General features: G+C 40.5%; 1 protein-coding gene across 4 annotated transcripts in view; it reads left to right on the plus strand.

Moving 5' to 3' along the window:
* LOC138971149 (osmotic avoidance abnormal protein 3-like) overlaps positions 1-17,354 on the plus strand; it is a 52,200-nt gene that overhangs the window by 30,721 nt on the left and 4,125 nt on the right. For 2 of the 4 annotated variants that reach the window (XM_070343780.1, XM_070343781.1), the window contains exons 10-19: positions 1,071-1,112; positions 4,250-4,390; positions 5,024-5,053; positions 10,186-10,238; positions 10,917-11,044; positions 13,542-13,660; positions 14,678-14,784; positions 15,454-15,715; positions 15,979-16,088; positions 16,442-16,529. In XM_070343780.1, coding sequence (XP_070199881.1) covers positions 1,071-1,112; positions 4,250-4,390; positions 5,024-5,053; positions 10,186-10,238; positions 10,917-11,044; positions 13,542-13,660; positions 14,678-14,784; positions 15,454-15,715; positions 15,979-16,088; positions 16,442-16,529 — 1,080 coding nt within the window. The remainder of the gene's footprint in view (positions 1-1,070; positions 1,113-4,249; positions 4,391-5,023; positions 5,054-10,185; positions 10,239-10,916; positions 11,045-13,541; positions 13,661-14,677; positions 14,785-15,453; positions 15,716-15,978; positions 16,089-16,441; positions 16,530-17,354) is intronic. The other 2 variants (XM_070343782.1, XM_070343783.1) reach the window with 2 other exon arrangements.

Below are 17,354 nucleotides of genomic sequence, written 5' to 3' on the forward strand. Positions count from 1 at the left end.
GATAACAAAAGAAAAAAACTGGGCTTAATATATACTCACCTACATATAGTAGTCTCTGCTTCCGAATGTTCAGAGACATTAGTAGAGCTATAGAAGAATGTGACAGTGCACCTTAAGATTTGATATAGAATCAATAGCCGGTAAGGCGTCTTCCTTCTGACAAAGATTGCAGTTATTTGAAAACAGGCCTGCACATTGATTGTATCATGTTCTCACTGGAGAGAGGAAGCAAATGTTCAAATATTTTAGATAGAACTAGAAGAAATATTGGCTAGTCATTTACTCTAGTTCATGCAAATATCCTGAATATTTTAGATTTCAGAAACGTTGGCTAGTCTTTTGCTTTAGTTCCTGCAAATATCTTGAATATTTTAGATCGAAGAAACATTGGCTAGTCTTTTGCTCTAGTTCATGCAAATATCTTGAATATGTTCGATTGAAAAAACATTGGCTAGTCTTTTGCTCTAGTTTATGCAAATATCTTGAATATTTTAGATCGAAGAAACGTTGGCTAGTCTTTTGCTCTAGTTCATGCAAATATCTTGAATATTTTAAATCGAAGAAACATCGGCTAGTCTTTGGCTTTAGTTTATGCAAATATCTTGAATATTTTAGATCGAAGAAACATCGGCTAGTCTGTTGCTATAGTTCATAATTTGTATACTTGTATAACATTTTTTGTTTATTTTCTTTACTGCATTGTAGTCCTTTCAGAAGGTAAATCATGACCGTCTTTGTATTCTTAAGCCTCTGTATCTGCTTTATGTGAAATCTTAATTGTTTCTATTACTTGTACTGGCCCTTTAGAAAAAACAACACTACTTCAGTCCTTGCTTATAGCTTGCTTTTTGTTCTGATTTATCTCTGAAAACACAGCAAATTGCAGACTGACTTAAAATCTGGGGGGACGGGAGGGGAAAGAACTGGGGATTGAAATTTCATGAATGTTTTATGTAGCCTTTTGCTGTGCTTCTAAAATTCTAGAAATGTGTTTTGTCAGAAATTCTTTTCATTGTGAATATTTATGATGCAAATTTATCATTCATCGTTGATATGTATCATCTTTGTAGTGCTTGATGACGAAATAGAATGGGACGATGAAATGAAAGCTCGTGAGTGTATAACCCTTGTGGAGTCTTGAGAGTGATTTCATGCTGTTCTTTACAGTCACTGTCTCCTTACCACGCATGCATGGTGTTTTGCAGTTCTTGAGAGACAAACTCAGGAAATAACTCTGTTGGGTTTGTAAGGCAAAAAAAAAAAAAGGTCTGTTTACGGTAACATATGCCAAAAAAATAGGGTCGGTAGGTCGGGATTTTTTTTTTTTTTTTTTTTTTTTTTCCAAAAAACCATATTTTTACGTTATTTTGCAAAAAAAACTTCTTTTTTTTTTTTTTTTTTTTTTTTTCCCAAATGCCAAAAAAAAGTCTAGGGTCACGCGAAAAAAATAGGGTCGGTCGGGTTACCGTAAACAGACTATTTTTTTGTGTGTGCCTAATATGGGTTGTGAGAGGGTGAATACTCTTGCGTTTTGTGAGGTAAACTGTCCATATTTGCTCCTTGTCCACATGTTTCAGACACATCCCTCGTCAGTGACTGCATGTCTGGCCTCAAATGTCATGTAGAAAAGTTTGCCCCAATAAAAAGCAAGAGTGTTCACTTGATCTCTCACAGCCCATGCAAACCTGACAGAGTTATTTTCCAACATCATCTATTCTTGCCATGCATGCACTCTTTTCAGCATATTTGAATTGAATTTGTTGACACCAGAGTGAATTCCAACTTGCACCACTGCACCTGTTTTTCAATTACAGTCTGCTTTGGGGGTGGGGGGGGGGGGGGTACGAGCATGTTACAGTGTCAAATGTCTCCTTATGTTCTGTGTGAGAATGTCTGTTAATGATGATAATCAGTGCTAAGTAATGAAATAATCTGAGAATTCTTAAGTAGTGCAGCAGGTTTGGTAATCTTCTTTAAAGTGATGTTTTTTGAAGGATTCTTTTGAGGAATAATGACAGCCTACTTATTATTCAAACTGATTGCGTTCATTAACTGTTAATTTTGGAGATGAATAATGTCTGAACATTATTTCTGTTACAAATCTGAAAGGACAGTCGAATTGGCCATTTATGAGATTAAGACAGCAGTTTAAAAGACAAGTATGTAGATGATCAGTTTTGTTTAATGCCCTCACAGTTAATTAAGACGAACGTGTGCACCTCTATTGCACATAGTTATGAAACTGTCATACACTATATACTATCATCTTTTTTCCCTTGACACTTGCACACTGCCGCAATGTCATCTTTACATTACTGAACATATACTGTCTGAATACTACTCTTGCTGAACACAAAAGAGCATGCAGATATGTAAAATAAAGAGCATGTCACGCTATCATGACAGCCTTTGCAGTGTTTCTGTATAATGCATGTCACTATATTTGCATGCATCCAAAAACCTACACTCCCAGTGTTGTTCCCAGACTCAAAGGACAATGGCTCAGTTGAACCTGGACTTAAAATATGTATATGTCCAAATGCCTGGCGATAAAAGAATGATGATGAAAGCAGAACAATGGTGACTGTGTGGGAGAGCGAGGAATAAAAAGACCAAAAAATACTGTTCTCGCGTGTTAACGAAGACGATACAAATCACATTGTTTGACGTTTCGACCCTAGGGTTTTCTGAATCTAGAATAGCCTCCCTTACTCCTCTGTCCGTTTGTTTTGGTACGTGAATTCAATTGTTACATCTGTAGCTCCTCTTTCTATTCTGTCGTCTGTCCTCTTCTTTTATCCGCTTTGTTTTGTGTTTTGTGTTCCCGAGGAAGACCCAAGGGTGGAAATGTCGAACATTGTGATTTGTATCGTCTTCGTTAACACACGAGTACAATACTTTTTGGGTTTGTTATTTTATGACAAAACTGTACAGTCAGAAACTAGAGCTCCTAAATGTAAACAATATTGGACAGTTGACCCGCCATGGGTCTGAACAATGCGTCAGATGAACAATATTGGACAGTTGACCCGCCATGGGTCTGAACAATGCGTCAGATGAACAAAATGCGCGTCAATGACCAAAGACTGACGCCTGAGAGCAACACTGTACACCTACCACCTCCTCAACCCTTACCCCGGGTGGAACGATTCTTGTCTCCCTCAGTTCTGGTATATGTACTATGATTCTGCTGTAAGCCTTTGACTGGTGTTTCAGAAGTGTTTACAGTTTTTTTATGTACAGTGGTACCTGTGATGCAAGGTCGACATCATCAGGACCAAACTAATATTGAACGGGACAGGTATATTTAAATACCAGTTTAGAGACAAAGGGACCATAGAAAGTGTCCTTTATTGGGAGGTGTCCTCTCGCTGGAGGGGCCTCATATCACAGGTACCACTGTACTTGTTTGGTTTGGCCGCTATGGTGTTTCCCTTCCCTGTGTGTGGGTGGTGTGGTGTGGAAGATAGGAAAAAAAGAAAAAGAAATGCGAGTTTTCAGTGATTGATTGTAATTTGCACTTCATTGTTTAATTGTGTGGGGTGGAGAAAAGGCTAACTGAGTCTTTTACCACTTTTTATTCTGAGAGCTTCAGCTAATCACAGGTTAATTAGTTCAAGATTATTGGTTATGGCAACTAAATTTCAAATGACTGAAATTGTGTAAGACATTGACAAGATATAAAAGAAACTATTTGCTGTTTCTCTATCTGTCTTGTTTAGATAAAATGATCCAAACAATCATTTGCAAATCAGAGAGTATAACATCCAGTTTATTTTGTGCTCAAGATTCTGCATGAGTGAAGTTGATCTGTCCTATTTAGTAAATTACAATTTAGAATGGAAATAAATTGAGCAGTCAAGTAAATTGTAAGTCACAAACTTTTCTGTGATAGATAAAGTAGAGTTTTTGAGCGCTGTATCAATACATGCTGTATGTGTTCATCAATTCCTATTTAAGATCTCACTTGTACCCTTGTAATGACTTCCTTATATCTGTGAAATGTAGGTATTGAAAGAGGGTGAGTCTTATAATGGAGGTAAATTAGGTGACAATTATTGGCAAAAGTCTGAGAACATGAGGTCTTAATGGTAGTTGAGGGAGTCTTCTAATGGAGGGTCTTGACAGAGATGTTCCACCGTACCATTAAACAAGGTACCAGTATAAACAAAAAAGCAATGTCTTCATTCAGACATTAACGCTTTTAATACTGTCCATGCATTAACTCTTTTGTTTGGGAACTGCGCAGATGCGGACAAGATCAAAGCAACTCGCGAACAGAACCGCCAGGCACAGGGGGAAAAGGCCACAGAAGGCGGGCAAGCGGCGGCTGTCGGAGAGGACCGGCCAGAGTCCACGTTCCCTGAGGATGCTGGGCTGATTGGACCAGGTGAGAGAGTGGTTTTGACTCACCTGAGCAATCAGAAGAAGAACAAAATTAACGCTGAGGTGTTTTCGGACAGTTTCTGAAGCTAAAGCTTTGAAGCTTGAGGAACTTCCAGGGGTTCATGACCCCCAGACATGACCTAAAAGTGTGTTTGAACTTTTTTAAATTTCAAGGTCACTGTATCATTGCGAAGGGGAGTCGATGAAGCGTTAACTTTGCTATTGTGGGTTTTAAAACGTTAGAATGGTACAAGATCGTTCCATTTGAAGGCAGGAGACTTTCTTTGGTTGTAATTAGTTATCTAGTAGGGCAGTTTCTAGTTTATTTCAGTAGGGAAAGGACAACAGGTTGGCCATTTTGTTTGAAAAGTTGACCATTTATATGATAGAATGTGTCAGCCTGACATCTAACACACACAAAAATGTTAGGATTTGTGGTCCTTGTGTATGTTTCTTGAAAATAAGTGTGCTTCCTTTCTTCCTATTTTTATTCCTTGAAGTATACTTTTTTTTCTTCAAAAAAGACATTTTGCTGGTGTTTTTGTTTTGTTTAGTTGTTATGTCTTTGAAGCAGAAGCTCTTTGTGAATTGTGAGAAATTGTCACAAATTCATAATTTTCTTATTTCACTTATTCAGAGTCAGAAGGCATGACAGGGGAAACTGAAGGTACATATATTTTGTTTCCTTGTTGGCTTCGTGTGTATATGGTTGTTGAAGCATGCGATACTCGTGATTTTTATGTTAATTTTGAAATCCCTGCCATCACTTTCTTGGTTAAATTTTGTGATGAGTTAATTTACACAGAAATGCAATTTGTTCACACTTTTCTGACAGTAACACCACTGGTTGCCCTGAAAAGAAATATCGTACTGTTTAGTGTGCTGTCACTACTGTTGGGAACAGAAGGGCTGTGTTACTGTTAACGTCACTTTCCTTGATTCAAAACTGAAGTATATGTGTCTTTGTCATCCAGAGGCGTTAGCTTTTTCTCTTGTTCAGGGCTAACACCTTTCCGGTTCTCACCGGAAATCCGGTATTTGAAAACTTTTAAAACCGGAAAACTGGGTTTCTTGAAGTAAAACTTTGTTCTTTGTTCCTACAAGATAATTAAAAAAAAAGCCTCAGCTTCTGGGGGCCGCCGCCGTGGACCCTGGCCTCTCAGGTTTTTCACTTTGTTTTGTGTGTTAGCCCTGCTTGTTATTTTGACTATATTTGGGGGGTATTTTGTGTATTTATGGATAACTCTGGAACAAGTAATTTGGACCTAATATCTTGTATGGGGCGGGGATATAGCTCAGTTGGTAGCACGCTGGATTTGTATTCAGTTGGCCGCTGTCAGCGCGAGTTCGATCCCAGGTTCGGCGGAAATTTATTTCACAGAGTCAACTTTGTGTGCAGACTCTCTTCGGTGTCCGAACCACCCCCCGTGTATACTACATTGGGTGTGCACGTTAAAGATCCCACGATTGACAAAAGGGTCTTTCCTGGCAAAATTGCTTAGGCACAGTTAATAATTGTCTACCATACCCGTGTGACTTGGAATAAGGCCGTGAAAGGTAAATATGCGCCGACATGGCTGCAGTCTACTGGCCGTATAAAATTTCATCTCACACGGCATCACTGCAGAGCGCCTAGAACTGTACCCACGGAATATGCGCGATATAAGCTTCATTGATTGATTTATGCTTTTTGACTCACCTGAGTAATCACAAGGATCTTAGTGATGAGGAGTTTTAGGCCTTGTGACAAGCCATGAGCGGGTCGTCAATGACAATGTTGAAGGTCATGGCAGGGTTGAGTTCAGGTTAAGAACATTGAACATTCTCATTTTCTCAGAAGTTATATGATGGCCAGAGCATTTGAACTTTACCTCTAGGTTTTAGTTACCTACATACAAGGCATAATTCTGTTTGACGCTCATCAAATTTCAAGGTTATGGCGGGGTCAAATTTGGTTGAAAAAAACAACCACAAACATTTTCAGACATGTTTGAAACTTCGCAAAACTTCCCTGGTTTGATGACCTTCAGGAATGAGACAAGCTTAGTTGACCCTAACTGAATTACAAGGTCACAGCAGGGTTATGTTTGGGTGAAGAAAACAGGAAAGTAATTATTTTTTCTGACTTTATTGAAGCTACAGCTTTGAAACTTCACACGCTTTCATGGTTTGATGACCTCCAGATCTAATGCTAGACAACTTGGCCTTCATCAAATTTGAAGGGGTCAAGTTTGGGAGAAAAAAATAATCATTTTCTTTTTGAAGGTAACTAGGAGCTTTGACATTTCACAAACATCCAGGGTTACATGACCACCAGTAATGACCCAAGTCTGGCTCACCCTGGTACATTTTCAAGGTTACAGTGGGGTTGATGAGTAGGAATGTATGAATGTTTTTGAACGTTTATGGAGCTAGAGCAGTAGTTAATTCAATGCTTCTTATTCATATTTTATGTATGACAAAGGTGAGTTGTACAAGCATTTGCTTTTCTTGACCATCACTGGACATTTTCTGATAGCAAGCTTGTGTGTGTGTGTGTTTGTGTATGTGTGCATGGGCTCTCACCAACATGTGCACATGCATCAGTGTGTGTGTCGATCTGTCCGTTAGTGTCTGTGTTTGGTTGATATTAGTACCTGAATAACTATTTCCCCTCACCTTTTTGTGTGTGGAAATTTTGACAACAGAATTGAAGAAAGTTGGCGAAGAAGAAGCAGTGGGCGAAATAGAAGGTATATCATCAACAGATTTTGGAATGGCTGACAAATAACAGCAGGTTTTGAACGGTTTTGGTCTCTCTAAAGTAGCGCCTCCATTTTCTTTGCCTTGGTAAATTCAACTTTTAATCACTGGGCTTGGTCGGCTGACAAAATATAAACTTTCTCTTCAAAACTTCTATTTCCTGTGTTTGGTGGCCTGAATTATTAATCTTCATTCTTCATCTTATTAGCAAATCATAATCTAGACTTTCAATCCTGGACTAGGTCAGTTGATGAAACACACACTTCCATTGTGAAGTTATATATATCCTATTTCTTGGGTTTCAGTGAGGATACTTGTGTTGGACCGACTTTCATTCTCAAATTTCTCCCTAATTAGCAGTACATGTTCTTGACTTTTAATCCTAAGCTCCCTTATATGGGTTATGGAAGAGTTGCTGACCCTTGGAAATACTGGGGCAATCAAGCCCAGACAGTGCACAAAACAAAAATTGGAGTTCATTTTCACTGGGATGTCAGTCGATCACTTGACTTCATTGTCAGGGGCGGATCCAGGGGGGGTTTCTGGGGTCCCCCCCCCCAGCCTAAAAAAAATTAAATTTGAAAAAAGAAAATTTGAAAACAAAGAAAAACCGATGGCTCAGGTTGCACCAGATTGCTCCAATTTCTTTGATTTTTATCCAAATTTTCCAGGGGGGCATGCCCCCGGACCCCCCAAGGAGCCAGCCTTTGTCTTCTAAATGACGGTTTTGGAAAGTAGTTGGGTAATGTGCTGGCTCAGGTTCCACCAGATCGGTCAACTTTCCTTGTTTTGATCCAAATTTGTCTTCTTAAATTTAGTTTTTAGAAGTTTTTAGGGGAGTTTCTTGGCTCCCATTGCTCTCAATTGTTCCATTTCGCGCCCTCAACTAATGCTTTGCGTCGTCAAATTGTCCCTAAAAGAAATTTGGAAACCCCCCCCCCCCCTTAAAAATGATGTGATCCGCCCCTGATTGTCAAGCGGGTTTGTTTGCCTCAACATTTCCAAGGGTGAACAGGACTTCCACAACCAACGGAGTTATTTCTGGAATTTGTCTATTGGCAATGCATATTCTGTTTGTTTGTTGTTCTGTTTGTATTCCCTTTGGAATAGAGTTTCTTTTTTTCCCCTAGGGGTGTTCTTTCTGCAGTTAATTAATTCATCTTGGTTGATGCGTTAGGTTCTTTAATCTTTCTTCTTCATCCTGAAAACATTTGATGTGGTTAGTGGCTGAATTACTTTTCCTATGAAACTGTGTTTTTGGTTGGTGTGGATTCGTTTTACTATTCCTGTCTTTTTAAGCCGCCATTAGTATAATGGGGCTTACTGGATTTGCTCTGTCTGTTTGTTTGTTTGAGGCGGGCGGTCAGTCGGTCGGTGTTTGTCAGGTAAGACTTGTATCTCTGGGTCAATTAAGCTCAAATTTCGTGAAATTGTTAGGAAAGGGTTAGACAGGAGGGGTGATGACACGGTCAAGTGAGGCAGAGGGGGGTAGCTGTCTAGCCAATGTGTCTGGCCTTGATTGGTGGTAGTCCTGAGTCCTTCTGAAAGTGGGGGAAGGGGGGGGGATGAGTGGGCAGTAGAGAAGTGACAGATTTTGAGATCGTCCGCAGAGATATTTGTTCGCCGGCCGTTCCGATTGACTACGTTGCCTAACGACTTTGTGCTTCAGCGAAATTTGAACTCGCCAGGCGGGCGATTTTAGAGGAATTTTGAACCCGCCCGACGCGATTTGAAGTCGCCGGGGGCGAGCGGGCGAGCGCCAAAACTCACCCCTGCCGTTAAGGTCAACACTTGTTCTTTTTAGTGGGATGGCTTCTCTGTCTGTTATTTCTTCATAAATGTTCAACTTTCTTTTCATTTCTCTATTGCTCATTTTTTTGTAAAATATGTGCTCTTTTTGGAGAGGACAAGGGTATTCTAAGTTTGTTGTGTTTTGATTGGTTGAACATGTTTGGATAATTGTTGTTTTCAAGATCAGTTATGGCAATACACTACGGTGAAGGAACAATACAAAAGAAAAACACCATACATTTACTTTGTTTTTATTAATTAGTTGAGACAAAACAGGCTAAAAAATTCAAGAAAAGAGGCACTCATTGCAAAAGTTTGTTTGTCACAAGTGGTAAAAATGTTCAAAAGTTTAAAATACAATTACTGAGGCAAGTTATTGAATGGTTTGATGTTTGTTTTTGCATGCAGTTTACTTCCACATTAACTCTAATGATCACACTGTGCATTGCGTTTGTGAAATTAAAGATTCAAACTCAAATTTATTTTGAAATTTGGAAGAAAGAAAAAAGAAGAAGAAAGAACCCCTTTTAGCCACCTCTACTCAAACTCCACTCGCTGAACTTGATTGTCCAAAAAGACCCAGTTTATTAATTGGAAAGTACATGTACAAATTCAAACCTCAGCTAGCTCATTTCCTTGTAAGCCTTAACAGCGGAAACTGTTTTAGTTAATTTCCACATGTTTTCGAAAAGCATTTTCACAACAAATGGTTTCACTGCTCAAATTAGGGCAGTTATTAATATCTTTCTCTAATATATATTCATTTTCCGGAGTTTCTTGTGACAAGTTATGTGCTTTGGTGAATTTGAAAACTGAAATGATGGTACCTGGTCATTATCACAGTCAGAGTACAGGTGTTGTACATGCAATATGATGATTCAATGAACAATGCAAAAGAGATTTTTTTTATCAAATATGTCTTGTTCAAGTATATATTTTGTTATTGGTATGTTTCTTTTTCAGTTTGCAAGTGCCCTTTTCTTTGTTTATTGATGGTGAAAAGAGACACTGTCACCCGAATGTCTCTATATATATCCCTGTGTGTGTGTGTGTGTGTGTGTGTGTGTGTGTGTGTGTGTGTGTGTGTGTGTGTGTGTGTGTGTGTGTGTGTGTGTGTTCATAAAGGCCTATAGTTCTTGCAAGGTTGGCTGCATGGGGACTGGATATACAACACCACACAAGGCACTATATTAAGATGGACATTTTCCTTGACTGTAGTTCCATAAGGTGCATATAGAAGATTGAAGCTATTTCCATGTGTTTCAGATCTGGCCCAACCTCTCATCCAAGGGGCCGATGGTTTGCCTACAGTCCAGAGGGTATGTTTTGTGTGTGTGTGTGTGTCTATAGGTACAAACATGCTCTATATTGGAGCCGCAATGGTATACAAAATATCTCAACTCATACAGTGAACCCTCCCCTCTTTCCTCTAGTCCCCCCCCCCCCCCCCCCCCCCCCCCCCCTACCACCCCTCCTTGAATTCAGATCACGTCTCCCCCATTTAAAAACCAGCAGTCACAGATTTTGTGCTCATAGCAACTATGAAGTTATCGCCATTTCAAGACTTTCATTCTTGATAAGACCTCATTTTTTCAGAATTGTTAACGGTCACAAAGAGGGTTCCATAACCATAATCATGCATCTCCTTTGCGGATATATCTGCTCATACTGTTAGCTTCAGTCGCTTCCTGTAACGTCGATCTAACGCCTGCATTCCAGCGTGTTGATACACAGTTACTACACAGTTACTACTATTCAGAGTGACCTGCCGCAGCACAGCTGGTCTCTGGTAAAAAAAACCTTGGTCAACATAGGTGGGGTAGAAAGTGTTATAAAGTGCCCCCTAGCGCTAAAGAGGGGGAATGCTGGTAGCAGAACAGTGTTTCCCCCTTCCCTGCATTAAGTCGACCGCATTGAACGCCAATATGTATTTATATATCTTATTATCTGATCTTTCTGCTGCACTTGGTTATGCAGATTCTCACTCCTATGTGCAGACGGATGGAGAGCTGGCTGGTATCATGGACGACGAGGAGGGAGGGGCGGGGACCACCACCACCCCCAGGGCCACCCCCACTCAGGTCCCTGTGGCTGTCAAACTGCAACAAGAGGAGGCACTCAAGAGGTGATTTACTGTCTCTTTCTTCCCCCCCCCCCCCCCCCACGTTCACCCACCCCACAGACCCCCCACACACCACCCGCTTTCTATTTTCAAAGTTGATTCAGATGTTTGAATGGTGACAAAATCCGAAACAGATAAGACTGCTAACCTTCCCAAATAAAGAAAAATAACAAAAGAAAGGTTAGTTGTTTGATGAGGACTTCAATCATGGACGTTTCATTTTGTCTATGAATGAAAGTTCCATTTTTTCTGATTCTTTTTTAAAGGGCTGGTAATATACTGTGCTGATTATATTATACGAAAGATTGTGTAAGCAGCTATTATTGTGAAAGCTTGTGTGTGTGTGTGTGTGCATGTGAGTGTGTGTGTGTGTGTGTGTGTGTGCGAGTGTGTGTGTGTGTGTGTGCATGTGAGTGTGTGTGTGTGTGTGTGTGTGTGTGTGTCTGTAATGGCAGATGTCCTGACTTTTTCCCTTCAGTAGAAAAAATATTTTGATGGCAAAAGTATGGGTTATGACAAAATAAATGCAGGAAAATATTGCGACAGACAAAAACACCAAAGTGACCTCTATATTGTTGTGATATTAGAGCAGTTTTAATTACTTTTCTTGAGTTATCAATGTTTTTCAAAGCTTCAAAGAAATGGTTAATGTCTTGATATAAGGGTGGAACAAAATGAAAATTTAATCTGTTGAAATTGAAATAAATTTCAGTGTGGTAGAGAATAGGTAAGAAACCCAAGTCAAAGGATCTTTGGATTCTGAAAGCAACAGAGTTGTGGTGGTGTACAGTCTTTGCGTTCGGTGTCTGGACTAAATCTTTGCTGTCTGATCTTTCAAATGCTTTCTCTGTGTTGTGAAATTGGTTCTTGGTTTATGAATCCTAATTCGTCATGAGGGACTCGTATTAGAAGGCTGTTTTGTTTTTTCTTGTTTGTTTCTTTGTCTCTCTGTGTTCATGTTTTAACATGTAAGTTTGACTGAATTTGAGGGACTGAGGGGCTGGGTAGTTTATTTGTGAAAGTTTACTCAATCAATCAATCAATAGGAGGCTTAATTATCGCGCATATTCCGTGGGTACAGTTCTAGGCGCTCTGCAATGATGCCGTGTGAGATGACATTTTATACGGCCAGTAGATTGCAGCCATTTCGGCGCATATTTACCTTTCACGGCCTATTATTCCCAGTCACACGGGTATAGGTAGACAATTATTAACTGTGCCTAAGCAATTTTGCCAGGAAAGACCCTTTTGTCAATCATGGGATCTTTAACGTGCACACCCCAATGTAGTGTACACGGGGGGGGGGGGGGTGTTCGGACACCGAAGAGAGTCTGCACACAAAGTTGACCCTGAGAAATAAATTTCCGCCGAACGTGGGTTTGAACTCACGCTGACAGCGGCCAACTGAATACAAATCCAGCGCGCTACCAACTGAGCTACATCCCCGCCCTTATTTACTAACAAGGAATGGTGTTTTCAGTGTACTGGAGTCAGTTGGTACTGTCGTTTTCTCTCACCACTGTTTCTGTTTCTCTTCTCCTCACCAACTCTATGCCTGTAACTAAATAAGTATTTCTCATTTACTTGAGTATTTTTGACTTACAGTATGATGGTGAATCGGTGAGGAGCTGTGTGCAAGTTTGGCAGTGTGACCACTATGTGAAGCACTAAACATTTTGCCTCTTTAAAGTGTTTGCTTTCAGTTCATATCTTAAGTTTGACTTTTCATCTGTTTTGCGTACAAAAAATACAACAACCACCAAAGGCACTGTCATCAAAATTGTTGTTTGTTCCCTGTGTGCGTGCTATTTATAACTTGAATCATCATCATCATCATCATCCATAACAAGCTTGATTTACATTACAGTTTTAACTAGATCTACAGTGTGTGCACAGTGTCAAGTGAAAGTTTTACCTCTTGAAATGATTTTGCAGTCTGCACAAGAAGAAAGATAACACTGCCTCTCACTCAGTGATTTTTGTTAATCTTCCTTTCTCGATAAGGTTTTAACCCTTCTGTGTTTCTGGTAAGAGGGTGAAGGCCTGTTTTAGGTTCTCTTGATGTGAGGTAAAATGTCAGTATATTCATCATTTTAAGACCAAACTAGTCAACAGTAATTAACCATATATGATATCAAGTCTGACTGTCAACGATTCCTGAACATGTAGTACATACGACCGGCAATGAATGAGGATCGACACAGATATCTGCTCGTAGATGTATAAAAATGCTATGATGGTATTGTACGTTTGTTTCTTTTCTGAAGCAGAATCTGTCAATTGTATAATGTTGGCTTACTTCTTCTTGTATGTAGATTTACAATACAGAATTGGTTACAAATGATAGGAATTTTGCACATGCTGTCTGGTGCTCAGTGAAGTGTCCCAATCATTTAACAAGCTATTTAAAAAGATCAAATGAAGTCCTTGACCTCTTTCTTATTTGTATTACCTTGACCTCCTTTCATTTTTCTGACCTTGACCTACTTTCATTATGTAGGCTGCAGGCACTTCAGCAGCAGATGGTGGGCGGGGAAAATGTGGACAACACTGAGCTCAAGGAGAGGCACAACAAACGCAAGATGCATGCTGAAGACCAGCGAAAGAGACAGCTTATACGTGAGTGGCCTCAGGCTGATTACCTCTGTAGTTTGTATTTGACAACAGGGAATGTTATGAATATACTCTTTGTAGGCTGCTTTGAAGATACTAGAGCCAGTTTGAGTTTTTTGCTTTGTTTTTAACGCATGGGTAGGCCAAACATACTTTGCTGCTGATGTGTGCAGACTTAGCATTAATGGTGGGGGTGGATAGGGAGCTCTGATGTGCATATCTTTTAAAGAGAAAAGCATCATATCAAACGGTAAAATGCACATTGGAACTCCATTTTCACTGTGATGTCAATGATTTCTCACCTGCACTGAACTGTGACAATGTTTTGACTGTGTTTCCACAGAAGACTTATTGCGAACAATGTCTATTTAGAACGTTAATCCCAAGTTCCTTTTAGTTATGCCTTGGGTGTTTTTCTGTACTCTTCTTTTGACATGAAATATTCTTTTCTCGTATCTTTGGCAATCCTGGAGCAATAATTTCTGGTACAAATTTGCATCAATACTCTGGTACACCTTTTTGTATAAAACCGGCACGGTTGGCCTAGTGGTAAGGCGTCCGCCCCGTGATCGGGAGGTCGTGGGTTCGAACCCCGGCCGGGTCATACCTAAGACTTTAAAATTGGCAATCTAGTGGCTGCTCCGCCTGGCGTCTGGCATTATGGGGTTAGTGCTAGGACTGGTTGGTCCGGTGTCAGAATAATGTGACTGGGTGAGACATGAAGCCTGTGCTGCGACTTCTGTCTTGTGTGTGGCGCACGTTATATGTCAAAGCAGCACCGCCCTGATATGGCCCTTCGTGGTCGGCTGGGCGTTAAGCAAACAAAACAAACAAAAACCTTTTTGTATGCTTCGTTTAAGAAACATGTTGTTCACAGACAAGAAACAAAACAGTCAAGTTTCGGTAATTTTGTTTACTATAACCAGTAAACTTGGTCTTAAAGTTTGATACAAATGTGTTGCTGTTTTTTTGTTTGTGTTTTAAAAGGATTGTGTATAACAGTGTCTTTGAACTCGTGTGCAGGAGCCAATCGCAAAATGGACGATGACGGTATAATGATTGGCATTTACGATGAAATCAAAGAGGAACTGAAGGATAGAACAGAGACAGTGAAGGAGAAGGATCAAGTGGTGAGCCTGTTATAATATTGGGCTATTTTGTCTTCATATGTGTGTGTGTGTGTGTGTGTGTGTGTGTATTTGTATACGTGCGTGCATGTGGTTTCTTGTGCATTTGTTTTGTTTGTTTTAATGTTTCTTCAGTTAAAGACAGCTCTGTGATTTTGGTCATGTAATTTACCAAATACATTGTTGCATGCGGCAATATCTGAGGCTGGAAGTGTGGCAATTTGAGATATTAGTGGTGAGATCACACCGGCCTGAAACAGGGAACCATATTGATTATCACATGCTGTTGGTCGACGCTCTGGCACATTTTCATGTGGAATTTTCTTACTCAGCATAATCACAAGTTCATGTTACCAATTCCTTGAAGTTAAGTGTATGAGAGGCTGTAGAAGAATATAATTTGATCACAACCTTCCCTGCCCCGTACAGATTGCAGACCTTGAGAGGGAGATCATGTATAAAAGACAGAAGAATATAATTTGATCACAACCTTCCCTGCCCCGTACAGATTGCAGACCTTGAGAGGGAGATCATGTACAAAAGACAGTATAAGAATATAATTTGACGACAACCTTCCCTGCCCCGTACATATTGCAGACCTTGAGAGGAAGATCATGTATAAAAGACAACAAAAGAATATAATTTGACGACAACCTTCCCTGCCCCGTACAGATTGCAGGTCTGGAGAGGGAGATCATTGACCTGCAGTCGGAGTTTGAGTTTGACCGCATCGATTACCTGGACACGATACGCAAGCAGGAGCGCCAGGTCATGCTGCTGGATGCCATCCTCGCGCGCATCCAGCCCTGCCTCCGTCGCGACAGCAACTACTACAACCTCGAGCGCATCCGCACAGAGTGCAAGTGGAACGACGAGGAGCAGCGCTGGATGCTGCCCAAGATGGTGATTGACAGGACCTCCCTGCCCAACACTGGTGAGGCACTGATGAAAAGGGGCGGAGCTTAGAGGGGATGATTGTAGGCATAAAAGAGGGGTACTTGATGCTATCGTTAATGGGGCAGAGGAGCATAGCTGGATGCTGCCCAAGATGGTGGTTGACAGAACCTCCCTGCCCAACACAGGTGAGGCACTAATGAAAAAGGGCAGCAGGCGGGCGCAGTGGCTGCATTTCCAATGCCATAAATAAAACAAAAACTGAATGGGTTTAATGATAACACAAGCTTCTTTTGTCCCAAGGAACCATCATGCCTGGGCGAAACCCAGCGGTAAGCTCAGCCTCCCTGAATGGAGATGGAGATGACAGGCGGACCCCAGATGAAGATTTCAGTGATGAAAGGTTGAGAGAGGTCAGTGGCGTTTGCTTATGATTTTGTTTTGATGTACACCCCAATGGAAAAAATGTCACACAGAAAAAAAGCTCACATGCATACTATTTATGCCAGAATGGTCAATGCAGGAAAAATAAAGTCAGAGATATGATTTGATTGGCACTGCTAAAATCTTATGATGCCCAATTTTGACTAATTTGTTCCTGTGACGTTTTCTGTTGTTGTTTTTGGAGATGAAGACAAATGTTTTTAATATGTGGATTCAACTTTTTAATTCAGACCGGGATCTTATTTGTCTCTCTCACGGTATTTTTAATGTATCTGATTCTTTACTCAAGTAAGTAAGAGAGTATTTTTTTCATTTTCTCCAGCGTCTTCGACGGAGTGAAGATATGAGCAGCAGCTACTTTGCTACCAAGCGACAGAGTCTGCTGATTGGCGAGCCTCTGGCTAGAACAAGTATGTATGATTTTATATGTGTTTATAACACAAAGAGAATAAATATTTTCCTGAAATGACTCTGTCAGGGTTTTTATGGGTGGTGGAAGAGTGATATACCTTGAAGGTGAAGCAAGATATAAACATATTGATAGAGTCATGGTGAACAGTGAGCTTTGATGAGCTGTGTCCGCTCAATTTGGTGGCTTTTTTTTGTTTGGAAGAAATGCAGTTATAAACATATTGATAGAGTCATGGTGAACAGTGAGCTTTGATGTGCTGTGTCCGCTCAATTTGGTGGCTTTTTTTTGTTTGGAAGAAATGGAGTTCGGAGCTCACTGCGATGCTATCAGTGTGTTTAGTATGTAACCTCACTTTCAAGGAAAAAAACTCTTTCACAGCGCATAACGGGCGGGGATGTAGCTCAGTCGGTACCGCGCTGGATTTGTATCCAGTTGGCCGCTGTCAGCGTGAGTTCGTCCCCACGTTCGGCGAGAGATTTATTTCTCAGAGTCTACTTTGTGTGCAGACTCTCCTCGGTGTCCGAACACCCCCGTGTGTACACGCAAGCACAAGACCAAGTGCGCATGAAAAAGATCCTGTAATCCATGTCAGAGTTCGGTGGGTTATAGAAACACGAAAATACCCAGCATGCTTCCTCCGAAAGCGGCATATGGCTGCCTAAATGGCGGGGTAAAAACGGTCATACACGTAAAAGCCGTGGGAGTTTCAGCCCATGAACGAACAAACAAACAGCGCATAACAAATCTGACAGATTTATTTCCCAGCACCATTTAATTCCTGTTTCTGTGAATGTTATGTGAATTTCTACATGTTTGTTTGTGT

The sequence above is a fragment of the Littorina saxatilis genome, linkage group LG7 (genome assembly GCF_037325665.1).
Source record: "Littorina saxatilis isolate snail1 linkage group LG7, US_GU_Lsax_2.0, whole genome shotgun sequence".
In the NCBI taxonomy this organism is placed as follows: Eukaryota; Metazoa; Mollusca; class Gastropoda; order Littorinimorpha; family Littorinidae; genus Littorina; species Littorina saxatilis.